Raw genomic sequence first — 17905 nt, 5'->3', positions numbered from 1 at the left:
TAAACTACCCAGAGAGTGCTGTAAAACATTATGGGGCTGTATATAAGACTAAATGCTATTGCTATTATAAGACCTCACATTAAATTTTCTCTTATTCCACAATCAGTAAGATAAATACAACGTCAGGTAAGGAAGCACACACTCCTGTGAGCACACACACCCCTTCCATCAAAGCATTGTACTAAAATATTTCTTCCTGAATTATTTTTGATTGCACAATAATGAATGTTTACACTGGGATCATTGCAAGTAATCTTTCCCCCCAAATGAGAAAAGATTCTACAACAGGTATAATTGAAAATTGGAGCTTACCCCAAGGTGTCAGCACTCGTCATCCTTGGCAGAGGGAAATAAAAAGAGAAGAAGAAAAAAAGAAAGGGAAATGGAAACAGGTGGAGAAAAGAGTATGAAAAGCAGAGTGAAATACTGTTCAGAGAACTGTTCATGGTCATAATTTCTTTGCCACAAGCATCTCTTGCTGATGAATGTGTGATTGGGGAATTCTTATGGTAAGGGAGAGTTTTATAATACACAAAATTCCCATGCTGCTTATAATTTTAGAATTGGGACAAGTAGAGTAAGTAAATATATATATATATAAATAAATATAGCTTGTATGCTCTAAGCTGAAGAGCTGGAAGTTCATTTTGGATCAATTGCTTTTTTGAAAGCATATCATTTGTTTATATATGGCAAGTTCTACTGTATTTATCAAACACAGCTGTGGATTTCTCCACAATATGCTCTTTAATATTTTTTCTACCCTAGAAAGATCGGTTTTGGAAATCTCTTTTTCCAATCGGTATGCCTATAACTGATGTAATGTTAAATGTGTTGATCATAACGACAAACACACCTGAATGACAATGCATGCCCAGTAAACAAAATTCTAACTGAGGATGCAGCATGGGAAGTTTCTTTATGAATACAGGATGTGCAGTGTAGCATGACTCTCCATTTGATATTCCTCTAATAATTCCAAACATATTGTATCTCAAATTCCTAATACAACTCTTACTTTTTCCTGACTTGTGAGCTAGAATCCAATATTTGTATTAAAATAAAGTCATGGATTATAAAAATTACTTTCTCTGTTGGAATGCTACTTGAAGATAATAAACTATATGCTGAAATAAATGTGGTAAGAGGAGCATTGGAACTGATTATAATTTGGACAACTTATATTTCTGCCCATTTGTTCATTTTACTACTACTAAAGTCAGAAATAATAGCAGAAGCAGCAATGGTTGCCTGTAGTATGGATTAACCCTGCTTGCATATTTTGTATTTATTCCTATATTCTAATTTCACTGCTCTTTTCTCATTTAAATGTTTTAATATTAGATTATCAGTTTACTTTCAGCTAAGATAACTAACCTTCTCCTTGTATACCCCAACCCACCATCTAACAAAATTTTTATAGAGAATGATCCAAATACCAAGCACAAAAGACGCACACTTTTTGCACATTTATTGTAGCATACAATGCATTGATTCTTCCTGTGCAAAATGGAAAGTGTAAAGAAATTCTGAAATTCAATTCAGAAATGAGAAACAGAACATGAAATAGGGGTGATTGCTCTAGGGCATGTGTGTCAAATTTGCTGTATCACGTTGCTGTCAAGTGACAAATTGTGATTTTTTTTCCCTCCATGGAGCTAGGGTGGGCGTGGCCTGCACATAACCCATCCAGCCCACGGGCCACCAGTTTGACAACCCTGTTTTAGGGCATCCCAGCTCTTCCTTTCTGGTCCTTTAGGAGGCTGCGACCTGATATGGGCTTCCATTCTTTTTTATTCTACAAGAGCTATCTGTATACAAGAGATGGTAAAATAGGATATTGAGCCAAACTGAGCACTTTGAGCTAAAAGAAACTTCTTGTAGGTTGAAGAAACTACATTCTTTAAGTATTTCTGATACAGATCTCTTCCCCCATTTATTTTCTTATTTGAAAATAAATTTAGTTTTAACAGTTGTTCTTTATTTGCTTATATCAATTAGTTAATTCTTTACATTGAGGAAAATATTTGTGTGTAATACTGATACGATCTTAGGAAAATTAGATACAAGTTAACACTGACCATGTATAGGGAAGAATACAAAAAATTAAGAGTACAAAGAAATGCACACATTTTTGTATTTTTCCCTAGGCAGGGTATGAGAGCACCAGTTTGATATTGCAGGAAGGAAGGTGGGTAACGATGGGCCAGTCTTTTTCTTTCAAGGAAGCAAGTAATAGTGAACCATTTCTAAAAATCTTGCTAAGAAAACTGCTGAAATTTGTCCAAGTAGATATCATGAGTCAACATTGACTCAAACACCCACAAACACAAACACACACACATACACACACACACACGTAATGTATAATACACAAACATGATATCCTGTTGCATGTATACACAGCAAGACGTTTATCAGAAAATGATGTTAAATGTAGATACTACCAGTGAAAATCCGAGTTGTTATCACATCACATATTAAAACATAAAAATGGAGAATGACTTTTTAGCTTAGATGATAGGTCTATAGATATTTCTCAAAGAATTATCAAGATTTTTGCAAGTACTATCACTATCAGATGTTTGCAATATGGGAACCTCAATAGGTTTATATAAATTGTGTAAGTTGTATAGATTTGGTATGTTTGTTTTGTTGTTTTGTTTAATTAAACAAGTAAACAAATTACATGAAACTTGTGAACTTCTTAAGTGTGCAGTGGACACTATATAGGGACAAACATGAGATTATGATATATAAGAGAGAAATATAATTATAATCATATCTCTATTTCATGGATAATCTTCAAATGGAAATGTAGATTTTTGGCTGATGTCAGGGGTACAGAGACTGAGAATCCACACTCACATGAAGCTTCAAAAGCCTTGAATGTAGATCCTTAGAACAGCTCAGTTTGGCCATCTGATTTTTGTAATTTTATTGTGACAGAACCTATAGAGAGTAATATTAACTGCATCAGTGATATGCAAAGGCAAACAATACATTGGGCTTAGTTTTTTGGTCCTGGGGCTAATGAAATCTAGAGCTGCAATTTAACAGCCAGTGTAGACCTTCAGGCCAATCTAAGTAACCCATATTGGTCAGATATGAACTGGAACCAAGGCAGACAATTACCAATTCAGATTATCTATCTAACACACTTTAAATTCTCTCTTTTGCCCGCTTTAATATATTGCCTGCCATAATAATATCCCTTTGGCAGAACGAATGTGCTCCTGTGATTTAAAGGAACATGTTCTTTAAGGACTTTTCTATAGGAACCTGTGCTCTACTGTCATGACTCCATGTAAGAGGTATTTCTGTTCTGGGGATGATTTTATTAACTTAATTCCACCCATCCATCCATTCATCCATCCATCCATCTTTTAATACCACTCAACTCTAAATGACTTTGCAGCTTTAACCACTTCAGAGCAGTTGCAAAATTTCTTATGGACACCAGTACTTTATGTGGGAAAATATTGTCTTAATATTAGAGTTTTAATTTTTTATGCTGTTTTATGTCTTTTTACCTGCATAACTGGATTCAATTTCAATTTCAGTTAAATTATGTCCCCCCCCCCCCAATTTGCCTTGTATTATTATTTCTCAGACTTGCCTGCTATTAGTTACCATTTCCCTGGCATACAATCCCTGGCATATTCTTAGCATACGGTCAAGTGTGGTCCATGAAGGGCATAAATTCTTTTTGTGAAAAATATTATTATTCAGAATACATTATTCATGAGGTTTTTCATGATGGTAAGTTTGATAAATAGCACCAAATTACAGAACTATCAGTTCATACCACTTTCCTAAGCGTAGCTAAGAACTGTCCACTTTTATTGGCATTGTGGTCCTTTCATTCCTCTCTAAGCTGGAATATTTAGCATTTAATAATTTTGAAGCAGCTTTCCCCACAGGTTGTCTCTGGTTTAAGAGCCACATGCACTAATGGAATATTTTCCTAGAAATGGAGTTTTTGAAAATAGATACCTTGACTTTATGTAATTTGATATAGTAATAAAGCATAATCCTTTGAAATAGCATGTTATTGTCCAAAAACTTGCTGGAGTATCTATCAATGTTAGAAATATGTTCCATAGGCCTCAGATATTATTACTGTTGTTGATTTTATGTTTTTCAGCACATGATAAGATCATATTATACTAAAAAATCATGGCCTGCACAACTTGTGGCTTTGCTTGTTATGTTCAAATGAACAATAAGATTAGACATAGTGATATACCATTAAGAGAAATCACTGCCCTGGAAATATGAGGGCATGATTTAGAAAGGTATACTTATTTGACTATTACTGCCAATAGTCATATAATACTGCATTTCACCTTTTTAACCCAAAGTGCATCATTTTAAGTTTTAAGCATTTTGCTACAAAACAACTTACTTTTGGAATATAAAAAAGCTACATTGGTTATCATAGCATAGAACTATTAACAACTAATGTTCCAAGTAAATATTATCTAGAAATTCATTTATGCCGATGACCATATGTCTCCACATATGCAGACATAAGCAATGCAGGGAAAGTAAATAGAAATATACAGATAGTTAACATGGACATACAAATGCTTAAAGGAATCTTAATGAGTTTTCCAGAAAAAGAAAGTCAGGAAGTGCTTTAACAATGCGAATGGATATCAAATTGACAATGAGGGATAGAAAGAAGCAAAATGAGTTATATTTAAATAAAAATAATTCCCCAAAACAATAAACCTAGCAGCGCAGATATGTGCATTTCCTAAAGAATTAAAGCATGTGAACTACTGAGCCACAGCAACCCAGATATAGAAGAAGCACTAAAAGATCCAGAAGGAAGGAAACTTAAAATTGAGAAAGAGAAATAAATACAAAATGAAGAGAAAAATAACACAAGGTCAAGAGGGAGAAACAAACCAAAAAAACCCACAAGAGAATGACACTGAAAAGAATGCAACAATGAGAGTAAAAGAAAAAGAATGCAAAAATGAGAGAAGAAATAGGAAAAAAGAGGGCAGAAAGAAAAGTGGCCTCAGCTATCAAAACAATTGTGTGCATCTAGGAAGTCAAGATTCTTAAAGATGCAGTATTCCTCTTAAAAAATGAACCCATAAGGAAAGAAAAATTAAGATATTGAGCAGGTACCATTTCAAAGTTCTGATTCAGTGACCCAAGGAGATAATATTTCAGTTGGAGTTTCTTTCTTACATTAATTTTATTAGCCCTGTAATTCCTTAGCTTACTTTTTTGTGGTTGTTCCCTTAACCACTCTTTCATCAAGATACACAAAACCAAAAACATTAAAAAAAAACCTTGCCTTGTTCTTATGGTTTTCATTGGGTTCCAGCACCTTATTGATCTGATCAGGGCTTGGAAGCTAACTAGTTGGTTAACACTTGGGTAGAAGACTAATGGCAATCCCAAAATTGCAGTCCAGCCAGGGAAATTGATAAACAAGACTATGGCAAACCATTTCTGTCTCTGCGGCCAAGAAAACTGTGTGTCTATATGTCTACAAAATCTCCAAAATTCAAAATAAACTTGAAGATCATCAATCCTTTTCCATATTTCTGTATTTAAAAAGGATACTTACTTTTTAGCTTTTTCTTTTTACCTGTCATTGAGAAAACTACGTAGTCTATTTTAAGATATATCTCCAATCCTTATCAAGTAGGTCCTCTCAGACCCAGTGCTTAAAAGAAATGATCCTGGAAACTTATCCGTGCTTTGGACAACAAAGAGACATTGATAAGGACCCATTTTAGGGTAGTGGTTATGTGCTATCTGTGACTATTTGTGAAAAGGTTGGAACCTTTCTGAGAAAAAGGACTATTTGTGAAAAGGGGTTTTGCTGGTTACTACAACAAAGGATTTTACAGCAAGAGGAAGGAGGGGTGTGGGGAGCCATAAGGGTGGTGAGTTAGCACTGTGATCTGTCTGGCAAGAACTCTGAGCGTATAGTTAGGCTTTCAAAATCCTATTGTACTACAGTCACTCTGGGCTGAAATTTGCATCCAAGTATCTGGCTCTTGCAACAATGCTTAGGAATTCTCTGATGAATATCACATCAAACAGCAGCTCATTATTTCTCCCCAGCTTATGAACGGTTTATGAAATTTGGCAACAACCCTCCTTTCATCATAAAACAGAGTGCCTTGCTTGTTGCCAGACCATCCCATCTGCTGAGAGGCAAAATTCCTCTCTCCGCTTCTTTAAAATGGGAAGCTGATATAACTTTCAGAAAAGTAATGGAATGATCTTATAAAGCATTTCAGGGTGAACTTAAAGTGAACTAGGATTTGTGCAAGTTCACTTCAGGGAACTATTTTCAATATTAGATTTAGTACAGCACTGTGACAAAAAGTCTCCAAATCTTGCCTCTACAATATACTCAAATCATCATTTCCAAACTCAATATAAAATAAAGATGTTAATATAATTTTCAGGTCAGCTGTAAACATTACCCAAAAAACACCATGAGCTCATTTAAGCATTCTAAAGAAGCCTACAATACTTGTTGGTGATGGTGTCCCTGCTGTTGCTTTTTCCTCTACATTGCATATTGGCTGCATTAGCCTATGACTAAGGTGGAAATATTTTCTCTTTTTTCCTGTGCAGGTAAATTGACACTGCATAGAGTAAACTTAAGAGCTTCTAGATCAAAAGCTTTAATTTCAATACAGGACTGAACACAAGTATCACTCCTGAAAATAGCTTATAAATATGTAATTTTTTAAAAATTGTAGGTTTAAAAAAATAGAAATGCAATATACACGCTTCGCTTGTTTGATTTGGACTGTATGTTCTATGTTCAAAAGGCAGACTTGAAAGGACATAGGCTGACTTAGAACTTTCTCAGACTATAGAAAAAGTTGTCGAGATGATTGGTTAAACTCAGAGCATGATTTTATGGGCATGTTAATTGGATCCCCTATCTGGCTAAATTTATGCATAGTTTTTAAAATATTAATGCTGGAAGAGTTCCTTAACATAATTGAAAGACCCTAAAAATATCAACAATTTTAAAAATTACAATGAAATCTTCAGCAGTCGAGAGAGGAAAAAAATGGGTTGCTATAAGATGTCATATATGTGCTGAAATCCTGCCTGTTAATATATTATTAAGGCTGTTTTCCAATTAAGAACCTCTGCCTCTTTGAAACAGCAAGATGTGGAGTGACCCCAGACTAAAGCAGTCTGTGAAAGAGAAAAGAACCAATTAACCATCATTAACTGACAGAAAGCTTGATCTTCAAAGTTCAAAGCTTATTCTTAAACATCAAGGAGACAAGCTAACATATTCTCTGTATCTCAGACAAGAGAGTCAAATGAAACTTATTTGAGGTTGGGTAAATGGTTCACTAGGGTCAAATTTGACTTTAATTGCCAATATGCATGGAAGAAGGGCAGTAGCAGAAGTAACAAGGGAGCTTAGTGGAATGGATGAAGCTGGGCTCACAGGTTCATTTTGTCCCAACTGAGATCAGCAACTTGGTCATTAAGTGAAGTGGTTGCTAACTGAAACTATGATGGTACTTAGCTTTCCTTTGATTTACAGATCTGTAGAGGTCATAAATGTGTTACTTTTTAACTGTAAATGGTCACTGTATAAGGCAGTTGCTAAATGAGGACCACCTCTTCTGATTCCCTATCCTTTTTTGCTTGTCATTTGTTGATGGAAGCATTTCCCCCTCCTTTCAGTTCATAATGGACCTCAGCTCTAGTGTGCTTTGCTTGATCTTGGAATCTTACAGCATAGACATAAACTATACAAAAATATCTGGAGACCATTAGGCCAAAATATATGCTATCGTGTAAAGGTGAATTAATCACTGGCTTGAGTTATTCTTTCCAAAAAATGAAATCAAATGTATCCCCAGCAGAAAAGGGAAGCACTGCATCTTTAAGAATAGAAGTGAGATAAAGGAGAGGAACAGATTGTTGGTGTTTTATACCTTTCTTCTTTGCTGAATGTGGGATTGGCTTCACAGATATCCAGGCTTTTACTGAACATTGTTTTACTATGGCAGGAACAAAGTAAGAAAAAAGAGTTACTGATCTGGACATTCATATGAGATTCACCTGACGCAGTCCCACCCACGCAAAGTTATCCCCCTCCCTTCCAAAAAATATCTATGGAGTGGAGAGCTACATTGCTTTCCCAGTTCTATTCTGATTCTGGAAGGTTTTAAGAGCTCCTTCCATAGAAGGGTGTAGCATATGGGTTACTGGGGAGGCTGGTTTTTTCCAGTGAAGGAGTAAACTAAAATTCTAGTAATCTTGTTGATGTGAGATGTGAGATAAGGGTCACTAAATACAAACCATTCTTGCATTTGGCCTCTCCAAACATCCGCTATCACTTAAGTGCTGGCTTAAACCTGAACCATATTTGTCAGAGACATGGTGGTGAGGTATGCCAATTTTCAAGGAAGCTACTATGTTGAACAAGATCTGAAGAATGCAGATCCAGCTTGGCCATTCAAAGTAGCCTCCTCAGTACATAATTGGTTCCCACTTGCTCCCATTAATCTGCAAAGAAAAGCCAAACGTATTTCAAGCCCTCAGAAAAAAAATAACGGCAGGCCTGAAACCTACGGATGGGTCAGATGGAGAACAGATCCTAGTTTCAGGTAGCTGTCTTTTCAGTAATCAGTGTAAAGAAATCAGGAAGAAAAGGATGTCAGTTTGTTGATGAAAGTACTTCTTTTTCCTTTCAGTTCAAAAGGTACCTCAGCTCTAGCATGTTTTGTTTGATCTAACATAAAGCCTTGAGCCTTTGACAGGAATCTTTGGGCTGAAAAAAAATTCCGTGACAGGAAAATGTACCATGAAAATAACAGCTGCGACAGCATTAATGTACCATGAGGAAAATGAAAAGCTGAGTTTAGATTATGAAACAAGAACAACCGAAAGTACCAAAGTCCTCATAAGAGAAGGAATAAAAGGAAATGAAATTTACAATAAATAAAACAGCAAATGGAGGAAGCAAGATTACTGGTAGGAAAAAATTGAAAACCAAGTTGATTTCAAGGCATTCATCTTTTTCACAGGCAAATCTTCTTGGGTATCATGAACAGAAAGGGAAGAGGCATGGAATGTATGAACTATCAGATAATACAAGATTTTGAAAGAAGATATACACTATATTTTCTCTTCACAGGACATTTGGAACGGCAACTGCCGAAACCAACATATACTTGATTTAATACATCTCAGGAAGACAATGCATGGTAACGTACTTTAAGCAGAGTTGGACATGAGCAAATTGGAGACAAAATTATGCTGATGGACAGCTTTACGCTTATTTTTTGGCATGCTTTTCACAAAAATAAATAGCTACTTATCCATAACTACTTGTAAGAAATAACTTTGCAGAGGCCATTAATAATTTCACTGTGACTTATGAATGCGCATTCCAAAGAAACTACTTGTTAACAAAATGTCCTCATTGATTTTGTAAGTGTATTCATTTAGTAGGCGATGGTGATGTTCCCCTCATGTTCTTCCATTTACTTATGCAACAACCTACTGATATGTACCAGGAATAGATGACATTGCATTTCAGTCACTTTAACTGGTGTGGCTTCCAACAATAAATATAAATAAATGTAGTGGTTTTGTAAGGAACATGAAAATTCTTAGTTTGAGATCTTCCCCTCTCTGGTACCTTGATCACAGTATTACAGTGTCCAAATTGTTTGGGAAAATGGTAGAATAGCTACTCATTGAAAATAATGCTCTTCTAGGTAGTACTATCCTCTTCAAAATGATTTCCAGAGGTAACATGGAAATTCATAGTAGACTCTATGTCCAAATGTTTTTTTCCCCTCATTTGGTGGACTTTGTTTTAAGGAACAAGCTTATACTCAGTATGAATGAACAACACATTGTTGTGTTTGTTACTTGAGGATGAAGTGGCATAAGGAATGCACAGAGACACAGGATACTGTGCAAAAGCACCATGAAATTATGAATTCCTTTTTTATATTTTCTGCTTTGCCTATCTATTTTTCACACATGCATCATAGCTCTTGCCAGTTGTTATATCATAAAACCGGACTATATTTTACTGTGATGTCATTTTATGTAGTGTTTCAGAAAATATTACTTTATAAAAGATCTCACTAACGCAGAGTAAATCCACAGATGCAAAGAAAAATAATTTTGTTAAAAATGGTTGAGGTTAGTAAAATATGCAACTTTGTAATGTGACACTGAACAAATGAAAATGTTAAAGTCACTGGTACGATACAAACAACCCAATATATCATGATAAATGGAAGATAATCTTAGAATTTAGTAAAAATACTCTTCCCAGCTTAGATTCCTTTCTTGGTTGGTTACTCTTGTCTTGATCTATCTTAAATACCTGATTCAGATACAGAGAATGATAATGTAGAAACTACAAATTGCTGCTTTTAAATTCTGAAACTTTGCATGCTAATCCTGAATTATTTAGGGATATGTCAAATCTTCCAGGATGGTCTAGAGATAAGACAAGATGTCAATGGTTGCAACTGAATAATAGCTCAGCGTTGCAACTTAACCCATTGCGGCAGAAGTGGTTCCACATGCATCATGACATTTTCCACAAGAAAACTGTATGTTTTCCTTTTTTGATATCCATTTTTTGTACATTAGAATTAAAATCACAATATTTAGCAAGGAACCCAGCTAGCTAAACCTTAAGGAACTGCATAATACAGAGTTGCTGGGAATTGTTAAAGCAGTCGTGCTTTCTCTTTAGCGGCTGAAGTAACTTTTTAGATTAAATATTCTTCCTGCATAAAGATAATATTTGAGACCATGAATTCATGCTGCAAAGAACCAAAAGATGGGTGCTTAAAATGTTTTAAAATAGAGTCTCTTAAAACATTTCTATGTAGAATATCCATATGAGATTCCCTTTTATTTCTGCAACGTGATCCTTAGTCAAAACACAACAAAAATGACCATAAATATCTGAATGTATAACTTTTGGGAACTTTTGCTTTGCCATTTGATTTTCAATTCAACGATGTGGCTGATATATTTCATTAGAGAGTAAAAAAAATCCTAACCTTAACCATACAATGGACTATAAAGGGGATCAGAATTATGAATATACAACGTTTCCATTTTGCTTGTGTTTACCTAGTCTATGAAACCTTTACATGGTTTCTGTTATAAATTTCTCCCTAGCGTTGTTTTGAATGCTTGTTAGAAACAAAAGATTAAGGAAGAAGACATAACAACAAGAAAGAGGCCTCTTGTGGATTAATTTCTCTTTCTTGCAAAAAAAAACCCTAGACTGATGCTGATAAAAATGACCGAGCCACTATACCAGCTCCTGTGGTTTTTCAATGGCATGTAAGATCTTCTTGTTTGCTTTTGGGATCACCTACCTCTGTCCATGCTGTGCCATTTCAATTGCTCTGCGGGCAGGAACCGGGGACCCTCCATCTGTCACGCTTAGAACCTCCATGGACTTCCTCTCCGGTCTCCGCTTGCCATGTCTGTTCAGCATTGGAGAGTCCACACGTTTTCTGGGAGGGTCTTTATGCAGAGATAATGCAGTCAACTTAGCATGGTTATAAGATGGCTCAAATCTCTTGGAATGATAAAACTCAGGGTCCCCACAATCTGTTTTCTAAACTCAACAGAGGGGATGAGGACCCTGATAGAAACCAAAACCATTTAAACTCTTTCCACATCTCTGCATCTCATACCTGGTCCTTTTTACTCTTGCCATTCAATCATATATCTAAAGCACTTTTCAAAAGTAGCTTACATCATAGCACACATATACGACCTAAAAGCAGAGCTTAGATAATGCAAAGAGGATAGGCATTTTATTCAGGGAAATCATAGGTCCAAACAATAACTTTTGTTTCTCTACAAATTTTATTTTTATATTCTAGTTTTCTTTTTTTCTAATGCTACATTTTATATCTTACGCTTATGTTTTCAGGGTATTATGTTTACAAAGTATTATTGTTGCTAATCTTGCACTAAAACTTTGAAAAAGAATAGACACCTGATGCTTTATCCTAGAAAACTTTAAATAGTAATAATAAATAGATATCTGCAAGCTTTGCAGATCTGTGACATTATGATTCCATTATAGGATCTTGGTCAATACTTCATCACAAGATGCAGATATATATTAAAAATTGCAGACAATGAAAAACAAGAGGAGAGCCTAAAAGAATGAGAAAAATATAATATAGATTTCTAGTATTCTGAATCTTGCACCTATTGCAAACAGCTTTTGTTGAATGAACACTTGTTCAGCGACCTTTCAAATTTATGATGGCGCTAAATGAGACGGACTTATGATGGGTCCTTCTAATTGCACCTATTGCAATGACCCATGGTCATGTGATCGTCATTTGCAATCTTCACTGCTGACTTTCAATAAGCAAAGTCACTGAGGAAGCTGGCAAGAATTTGCAAATAATGACAGTGTGGCTGTGGCATGCTACAACTGCATGAGATCTGCCTAAGGCCAGCAGCTGGGATTGCCACAACTGCCATCATTTAAATCACTTCATGTTTAAGACTCTATCGCTTAGCGACAACATTGCCAGACCCATTTACCCTTGTTAAGTGAGTACTACCTATATTCTGATATTTTTTCCTGATGCCCACCTGGACAAGAGAGCACTTACATGTAACTTTGAAGAAAACAATATCTCCAAACAATTGTTTATCTGAAGTGATATTTAATAGATAATAATCTCTCTCTCTCTCTCTCTCTCTCTCTCTCTCTCACACACACACACACACACACACACACACAAACTTGCTTTGCATTTCTAAAGACAACTGAGCAAAGAGCTGCATTCATTTACTCTGCTTCCCTTGAATAATAATGTATATGAATTCTAAAATCAGAATATACATCATCCAGATATATTCAGTTTGAATACAAAACTAGTACATTTAAGGACTATATTTTTGTTTCTTATATAAGGAAATGTAGACTATAGCTTGCATTATGCATGAATAAGAAGCATGATGTATCATTGGGATTGAAGAAGCTGGAGAAACTGCTACCTTAAAAAACAGAGGTATGCTTGCATTGAAGAGAAAATTGAATCAAATAAAATATCTGCATCTCTATAACTGTCTGGTTTGATTCTACAACCCAAGACAGACACAGACTTCAATGGATAATTAGAACTGCAGAAAAAATAATTGCTACCAACCTGCCTTCAATTGACGATCTGTATAATGCGCGAGTCAAAAAGAGGGCTGTGAAAATATTTATGGACCCCTCACATTCTGGACATAAACTGTTTCAACTCCTACACTCAAAACGACACACCAGAACAACCAGACACAAGAATAGTTTTTTCCTGAACGCCATCACTCTGCTAAACAAATAATTCCCCCTACACTGTCAAACAATTTACTAAGTCTGCATTATTATTACTATTACTATTCATCTTCTCATCCTTCCTTTCACCCATCTCCTCCCACCTATGACTGCATGAATGTAACTTTGTTGCTTGTATCCTTATGATTTTTTTTAAATTGACTGCTTACTAGTATAATTGATTTGATTTGGTCACTTATTATTGTTTCCTAGTATGATTTGATTGCTTATTTGTACTCTCTGACTACTATTAAATGTTATACCTATGATTCTTGACAAATGTATTTTTTTCTTTTTCTTTTTATGAACACTGAGAACATTTGCACCAAAACAAATCCCTTGTGTGTACAATCACACTTGGCCAATAAAGAATTCTATTCCATTCCATTCCATTCCATTCCATTTGTTACAAGCTGATCTGCTCCCTTATGGCAAAACACAAAGTTACATAAAATTATAACCATACAAAACAGTTCAGTTTAAGAAGCCAGATGGATCAATCAGAAAATATACTTCCATTATTTCTATCAGGTGTTTGTATGTGTGTACAATGCAAAGCTCTGAGTGCATTTCCATGTGAACATAAACTTCCTATCTAAATAGGTTTTTATTTCAGTGGTTAGAGGAATTCCAGGTAAGTACAAAATGCTTACGCAAAGTAATCTACTAAAGTACATTTAAAAGCTTTTCTAAATTATAGCAGCTATTGTTCATACATTGGACTTTCTGAATGTGCAATAAACTTTTTCATTAGCTAGAATTTTACAAATTTGTCAATAACAATGAATGGGGATGTGACTTCGCCCTCAATAAGAGCAACCAAAAGAAGGAGACTTAAGAGAAGATAGGGTTTTAAAATATATATACCTATTTCATTTCTAGGAGGAAGATCCTCATCTTCATGACTGGGATATCTCTCTTTCCGATCAAGGAGTAGAAAATAAATCATTTTTTCCTGATTTTCCCTAGAAAAATTATAACATTATATCAACATCATTCTTTAGTAAAACATGGAACTTCCTGAAATAAATGAAAGGAAGCTCTAATGCAGATGTTATTTACCTGTCTTGATCTTCTTTAAGTAACATTATTGTTTGTTTGTTTTTTAAAGGGGCTGCCTATGATAGAATGTTAAGAGATAATTGAAATATGTGAAAGGGGCATATTATGTAATTCTTCCTGGATTCTGTTTCAGATTCATGTCTATTATGTCTACTATGCATCAACTGATTTCAAACATCAGTTGATGCATAATAGACATAAAATATGTTCTACCTCCACATGACTCTCTAAGGTCATCATAAAAAATCCCATTCAGTGTCTGGCAGCTTAGTGAAGTACAAAGGACAGAGAGTAGAATGGGGCTTTCCATGCAGCTTTATTCAAACTGTGGAATTCACTGAACTTGGGGTTCCAACAATATGTATTGCTCTCAGTATTTGATGATAGCTCTTGCTTTGATCTGTTGTAGCTGAATTCCTATTCCTGAATTGATCTGTTGTAGCTGAATTCCTATTATAGTATATAATTGTATAATATACTACAATTACTCTACTATTACTCTACTCTACATATCTGTAATTCAAATGTGTGTTCCTGCAGTGTTTTTTATTTTACACCGAAGAGCATTTGTATACACAATTTCATCGTCTACAACTGCAGCTTGAAGCTTGGTTTAAAAATTGTTTCATGATACTGATGTTATATGGTGCCGAGTGTGTAATTTTGTTTCCAAAATTTTCCAGCCAGTTTGCTGGGGATTCTGGGAGCTGAAGTCCACACATCTTAAAGTTGCCAACGTTGAAAAACACTGCCCTAAGCTACAAATGAATGGCCTTCCGATCTGAGTCATCCCTCTGCTATGAATTCTTTCTGAATGTCAATCCTCTATTTGAGAAAAATGGGGAATAATAATCCAAACTAGATACCTGGGTTGTTAAATGTTTATAATGAGGTAATGTTAGGGAAATGTTTTATTTATTTGAAAGTGCTCACAAATACAGTTAGAAGAAAAGAATACTAAAATTTTCCAAATAATTTATTTTTTAAAATTGGGAGTCATATTAGATTATATTGACTGCGGCAGAAAAGGTTTGAGAGTAGTGTTTATGCATCTCTTTATAAACTGATTTAAATTCAAAATAATTTCAGCATTCTTCAAGAAAACTTTCAATAAAGATAGAGTAAGGTTCCCCAATCTAGTGCCAACCAGACATTTCAGATTACAGAATGCAATGTCCTCAGCCAGCATGGACATGTTAGGTAAGGATGACCAGTTATAGTCCACTATATTAGAAAAAAGAAGAACGGGCTGGGCAAGTTTGTTCTGTAATCTGACAAAAGATATCATTTTCTATCACATACCACTTAATGATACACCCTTATAAAAAGAGGAGAGAGAGGGGGGAGGGAGGGAGGGAGAGAGGGGGGGAGGGAGGGAGGGAGAGACAGAGAGATCTACACACTTGAATTCCAAAACATTGTTACACTATGTGGTACACTATGAAAATCACTACCTTCAAATGTGCTGGCTACCAATTCAGAAAGTTTTAAGAATAGTTTGGTTATATTTTTGGAGGAATGGGTTATTAACGGCAAATGATGTAGGCCATGAGTGTCAAATTCGCCACATTATGTTGCTGTTAAGTGACGTATCGCAATTTCCCCCCCTTCATGGAGCTGGGGTGGGCGTGGCCTGCATGTGACACATCTGGGCCGCCGACCACCAGTTTGACATCCCTGATGTAGGCTGTTTATTCCCCAGTCACAGATAATCTATCTTAAATACCACTTCACCACTTCCTACAGAGTGATAGCTTCTGTTCATAACAAGGTAATGTTTGTCAGCTTTCTGAAGCATAGCAACCACTATATGAAACAGAATATTTGGTAAATAGATGGTTCACTTCATTTTCTTATGTTTTTATGTATCCTTTTTCCCTTTAATGATTCTATGTGTGGGAGGGTTCTGATGCCACCCAGCTAAAAAAATGTTGTTTCCCCTCTTTAATGTGGAACTATAATGGTTGCCTAAATAGTTTCATTTGCTTTAATACACATGTGACATTTCTTATACAGTTAACCAATGATACATAGACAGAGTACTTACTCTTCTGACAGCAGGTCCTGTAAAAGTTTGTTTCTATCCCGGAAGCAACCTAAAGAGTGCATGCTATCTAGAACATCAGGATCGATGTCTTCCAAGGAAGGGAGGGACCGAATCTGGACTTTTCGAGGAATTGGTTGTTCTGGTTCTGGCTCATTCTTACCCCCTCTTTAGATGAGAGGAGGGGTGAGAGAGAGAAGGAGGGAGGGAGATAGAGAATGAGAGAGAAAGAGAGAGAGAGAGAGATGAGGAAAGAAAAAATAATTACACTTCTATACAAAAGGAAAATATTCTCCCAAAGAGGGAACTCAAGCAGTTTGTCTCTAACTTCAACAGAGATTTAGATTCAAGTCTGAATAAGTATTTGAGACCTAGTATTTTAAATAGTGGCTTCTATGTATAATATATCAGAGGAGTTCACAATTAGGAAATTAAATATCTTGGCTGTTGCAATTAACAGAAGTGCAGAGTCAAGTGGAGGAGAAGAGGCTGTTTTGTTCCTTTGGAAGAGACAAGGTGTCTTTTCCCCGCCCCTTTCAGAGATTTTAAAAATCCCAACTGGTATTCAGATGAGATTCTTTGCCTTATTTTCCATTACCATCATCCTCTGGTAATGCTGCATGGTCATCTAGCCATTGCAGTGTCAGGGGATTGCTGTAAAAAGAACAAAAGGAAGAATAGTTTTCATGCTGCTAGCAAGTGCATAAGAACTATTTCAAAGTTGGAAGTTTTAAATTTCCAAACAGCTCCTGTGATTATTAATTAGAAGCACAACAAGAGCCACCATTTTCTCCCTTTCTCTTTATAATGATCACCAGGTGATCACGAACAAGAGAGAGAAAACGACAAAAGCAAATATTGACTGAAAATACACATGGAGGCTGATTTGAAATTAAAATTCTCCATAAGGGTATGGTGACGTCCTTTGAATACCTAAGGAAATTTTGATCTCTAGATCTCTAGTGGACAGTTCTGGTTACTGATTAGATATTACTTCCAAAGCCTCCAAACCAAATAGAGCATACTCTCTTAATCATAAATTTACTGCCCCTAATTAATATCTTAGCAGCTTAAGTCAGATATATTGAACCAGTATTTTAATGTGAATCATATATCAAACACTTTATTCCATTATTTAAAATTAAGAACCTTTCCAAGACAACGAAGTTGTTTTAGTTAATTTCTATTGGTTGTCATATCTAACGTTAGTAGAACCTCACAAAAAGATTGATCTAAATCAGCCAGATGCGTCACATGCAGATCACGCCCACCCCAGCTCCACAAAGGCAAAAAACATTGCAATATGTCGCCATATGCCATATGATGCAATCCAGTTTGTTACCTGTGATTGAAATTGTTTGCAGAAAGATATTTCTATTATAGGATAGAATGATGGCATATTATTCTTTGAGCAATACTGGTTATAACACAAGCTTTTC

General features: G+C 35.5%; 1 protein-coding gene across 16 annotated transcripts in view; it reads right to left on the bottom strand.

Moving 5' to 3' along the window:
- BRSK2 (BR serine/threonine kinase 2) overlaps positions 1 to 17905 on the bottom strand; it is a 466168-nt gene that overhangs the window by 61350 nt on the left and 386913 nt on the right. For 10 of the 16 annotated variants that reach the window (XM_087950842.1, XM_087950844.1, XM_087950851.1 and 7 more), the window contains 5 exons: positions 16470 to 16634; positions 14228 to 14325; positions 11385 to 11535; positions 7956 to 8021; positions 313 to 336 (listed from right to left, as the gene is read on the bottom strand). In XM_087950842.1, the coding sequence (XP_087806968.1) occupies positions 313 to 336; positions 7956 to 8021; positions 11385 to 11535; positions 14228 to 14325; positions 16470 to 16634 (504 nt within the window). The remainder of the gene's footprint in view (positions 1 to 312; positions 337 to 7955; positions 8022 to 11384; positions 11536 to 14227; positions 14326 to 16469; positions 16635 to 17905) is intronic. The other 6 variants (XM_087950847.1, XM_087950856.1, XM_087950857.1 and 3 more) reach the window with 3 other exon arrangements.

This window comes from Notechis scutatus, chromosome 1, assembly GCF_049901735.1.
Source record: "Notechis scutatus isolate UNSWTSFEM ecotype Mainland chromosome 1, rNotScu1.2, whole genome shotgun sequence".
Lineage (NCBI taxonomy): Eukaryota > Metazoa > Chordata > Lepidosauria > Squamata > Elapidae > Notechis > Notechis scutatus.
The sequence above is the reverse complement of the archived record's forward strand: the minus strand, read 5'-3'. Positions and strand labels throughout refer to the sequence as shown.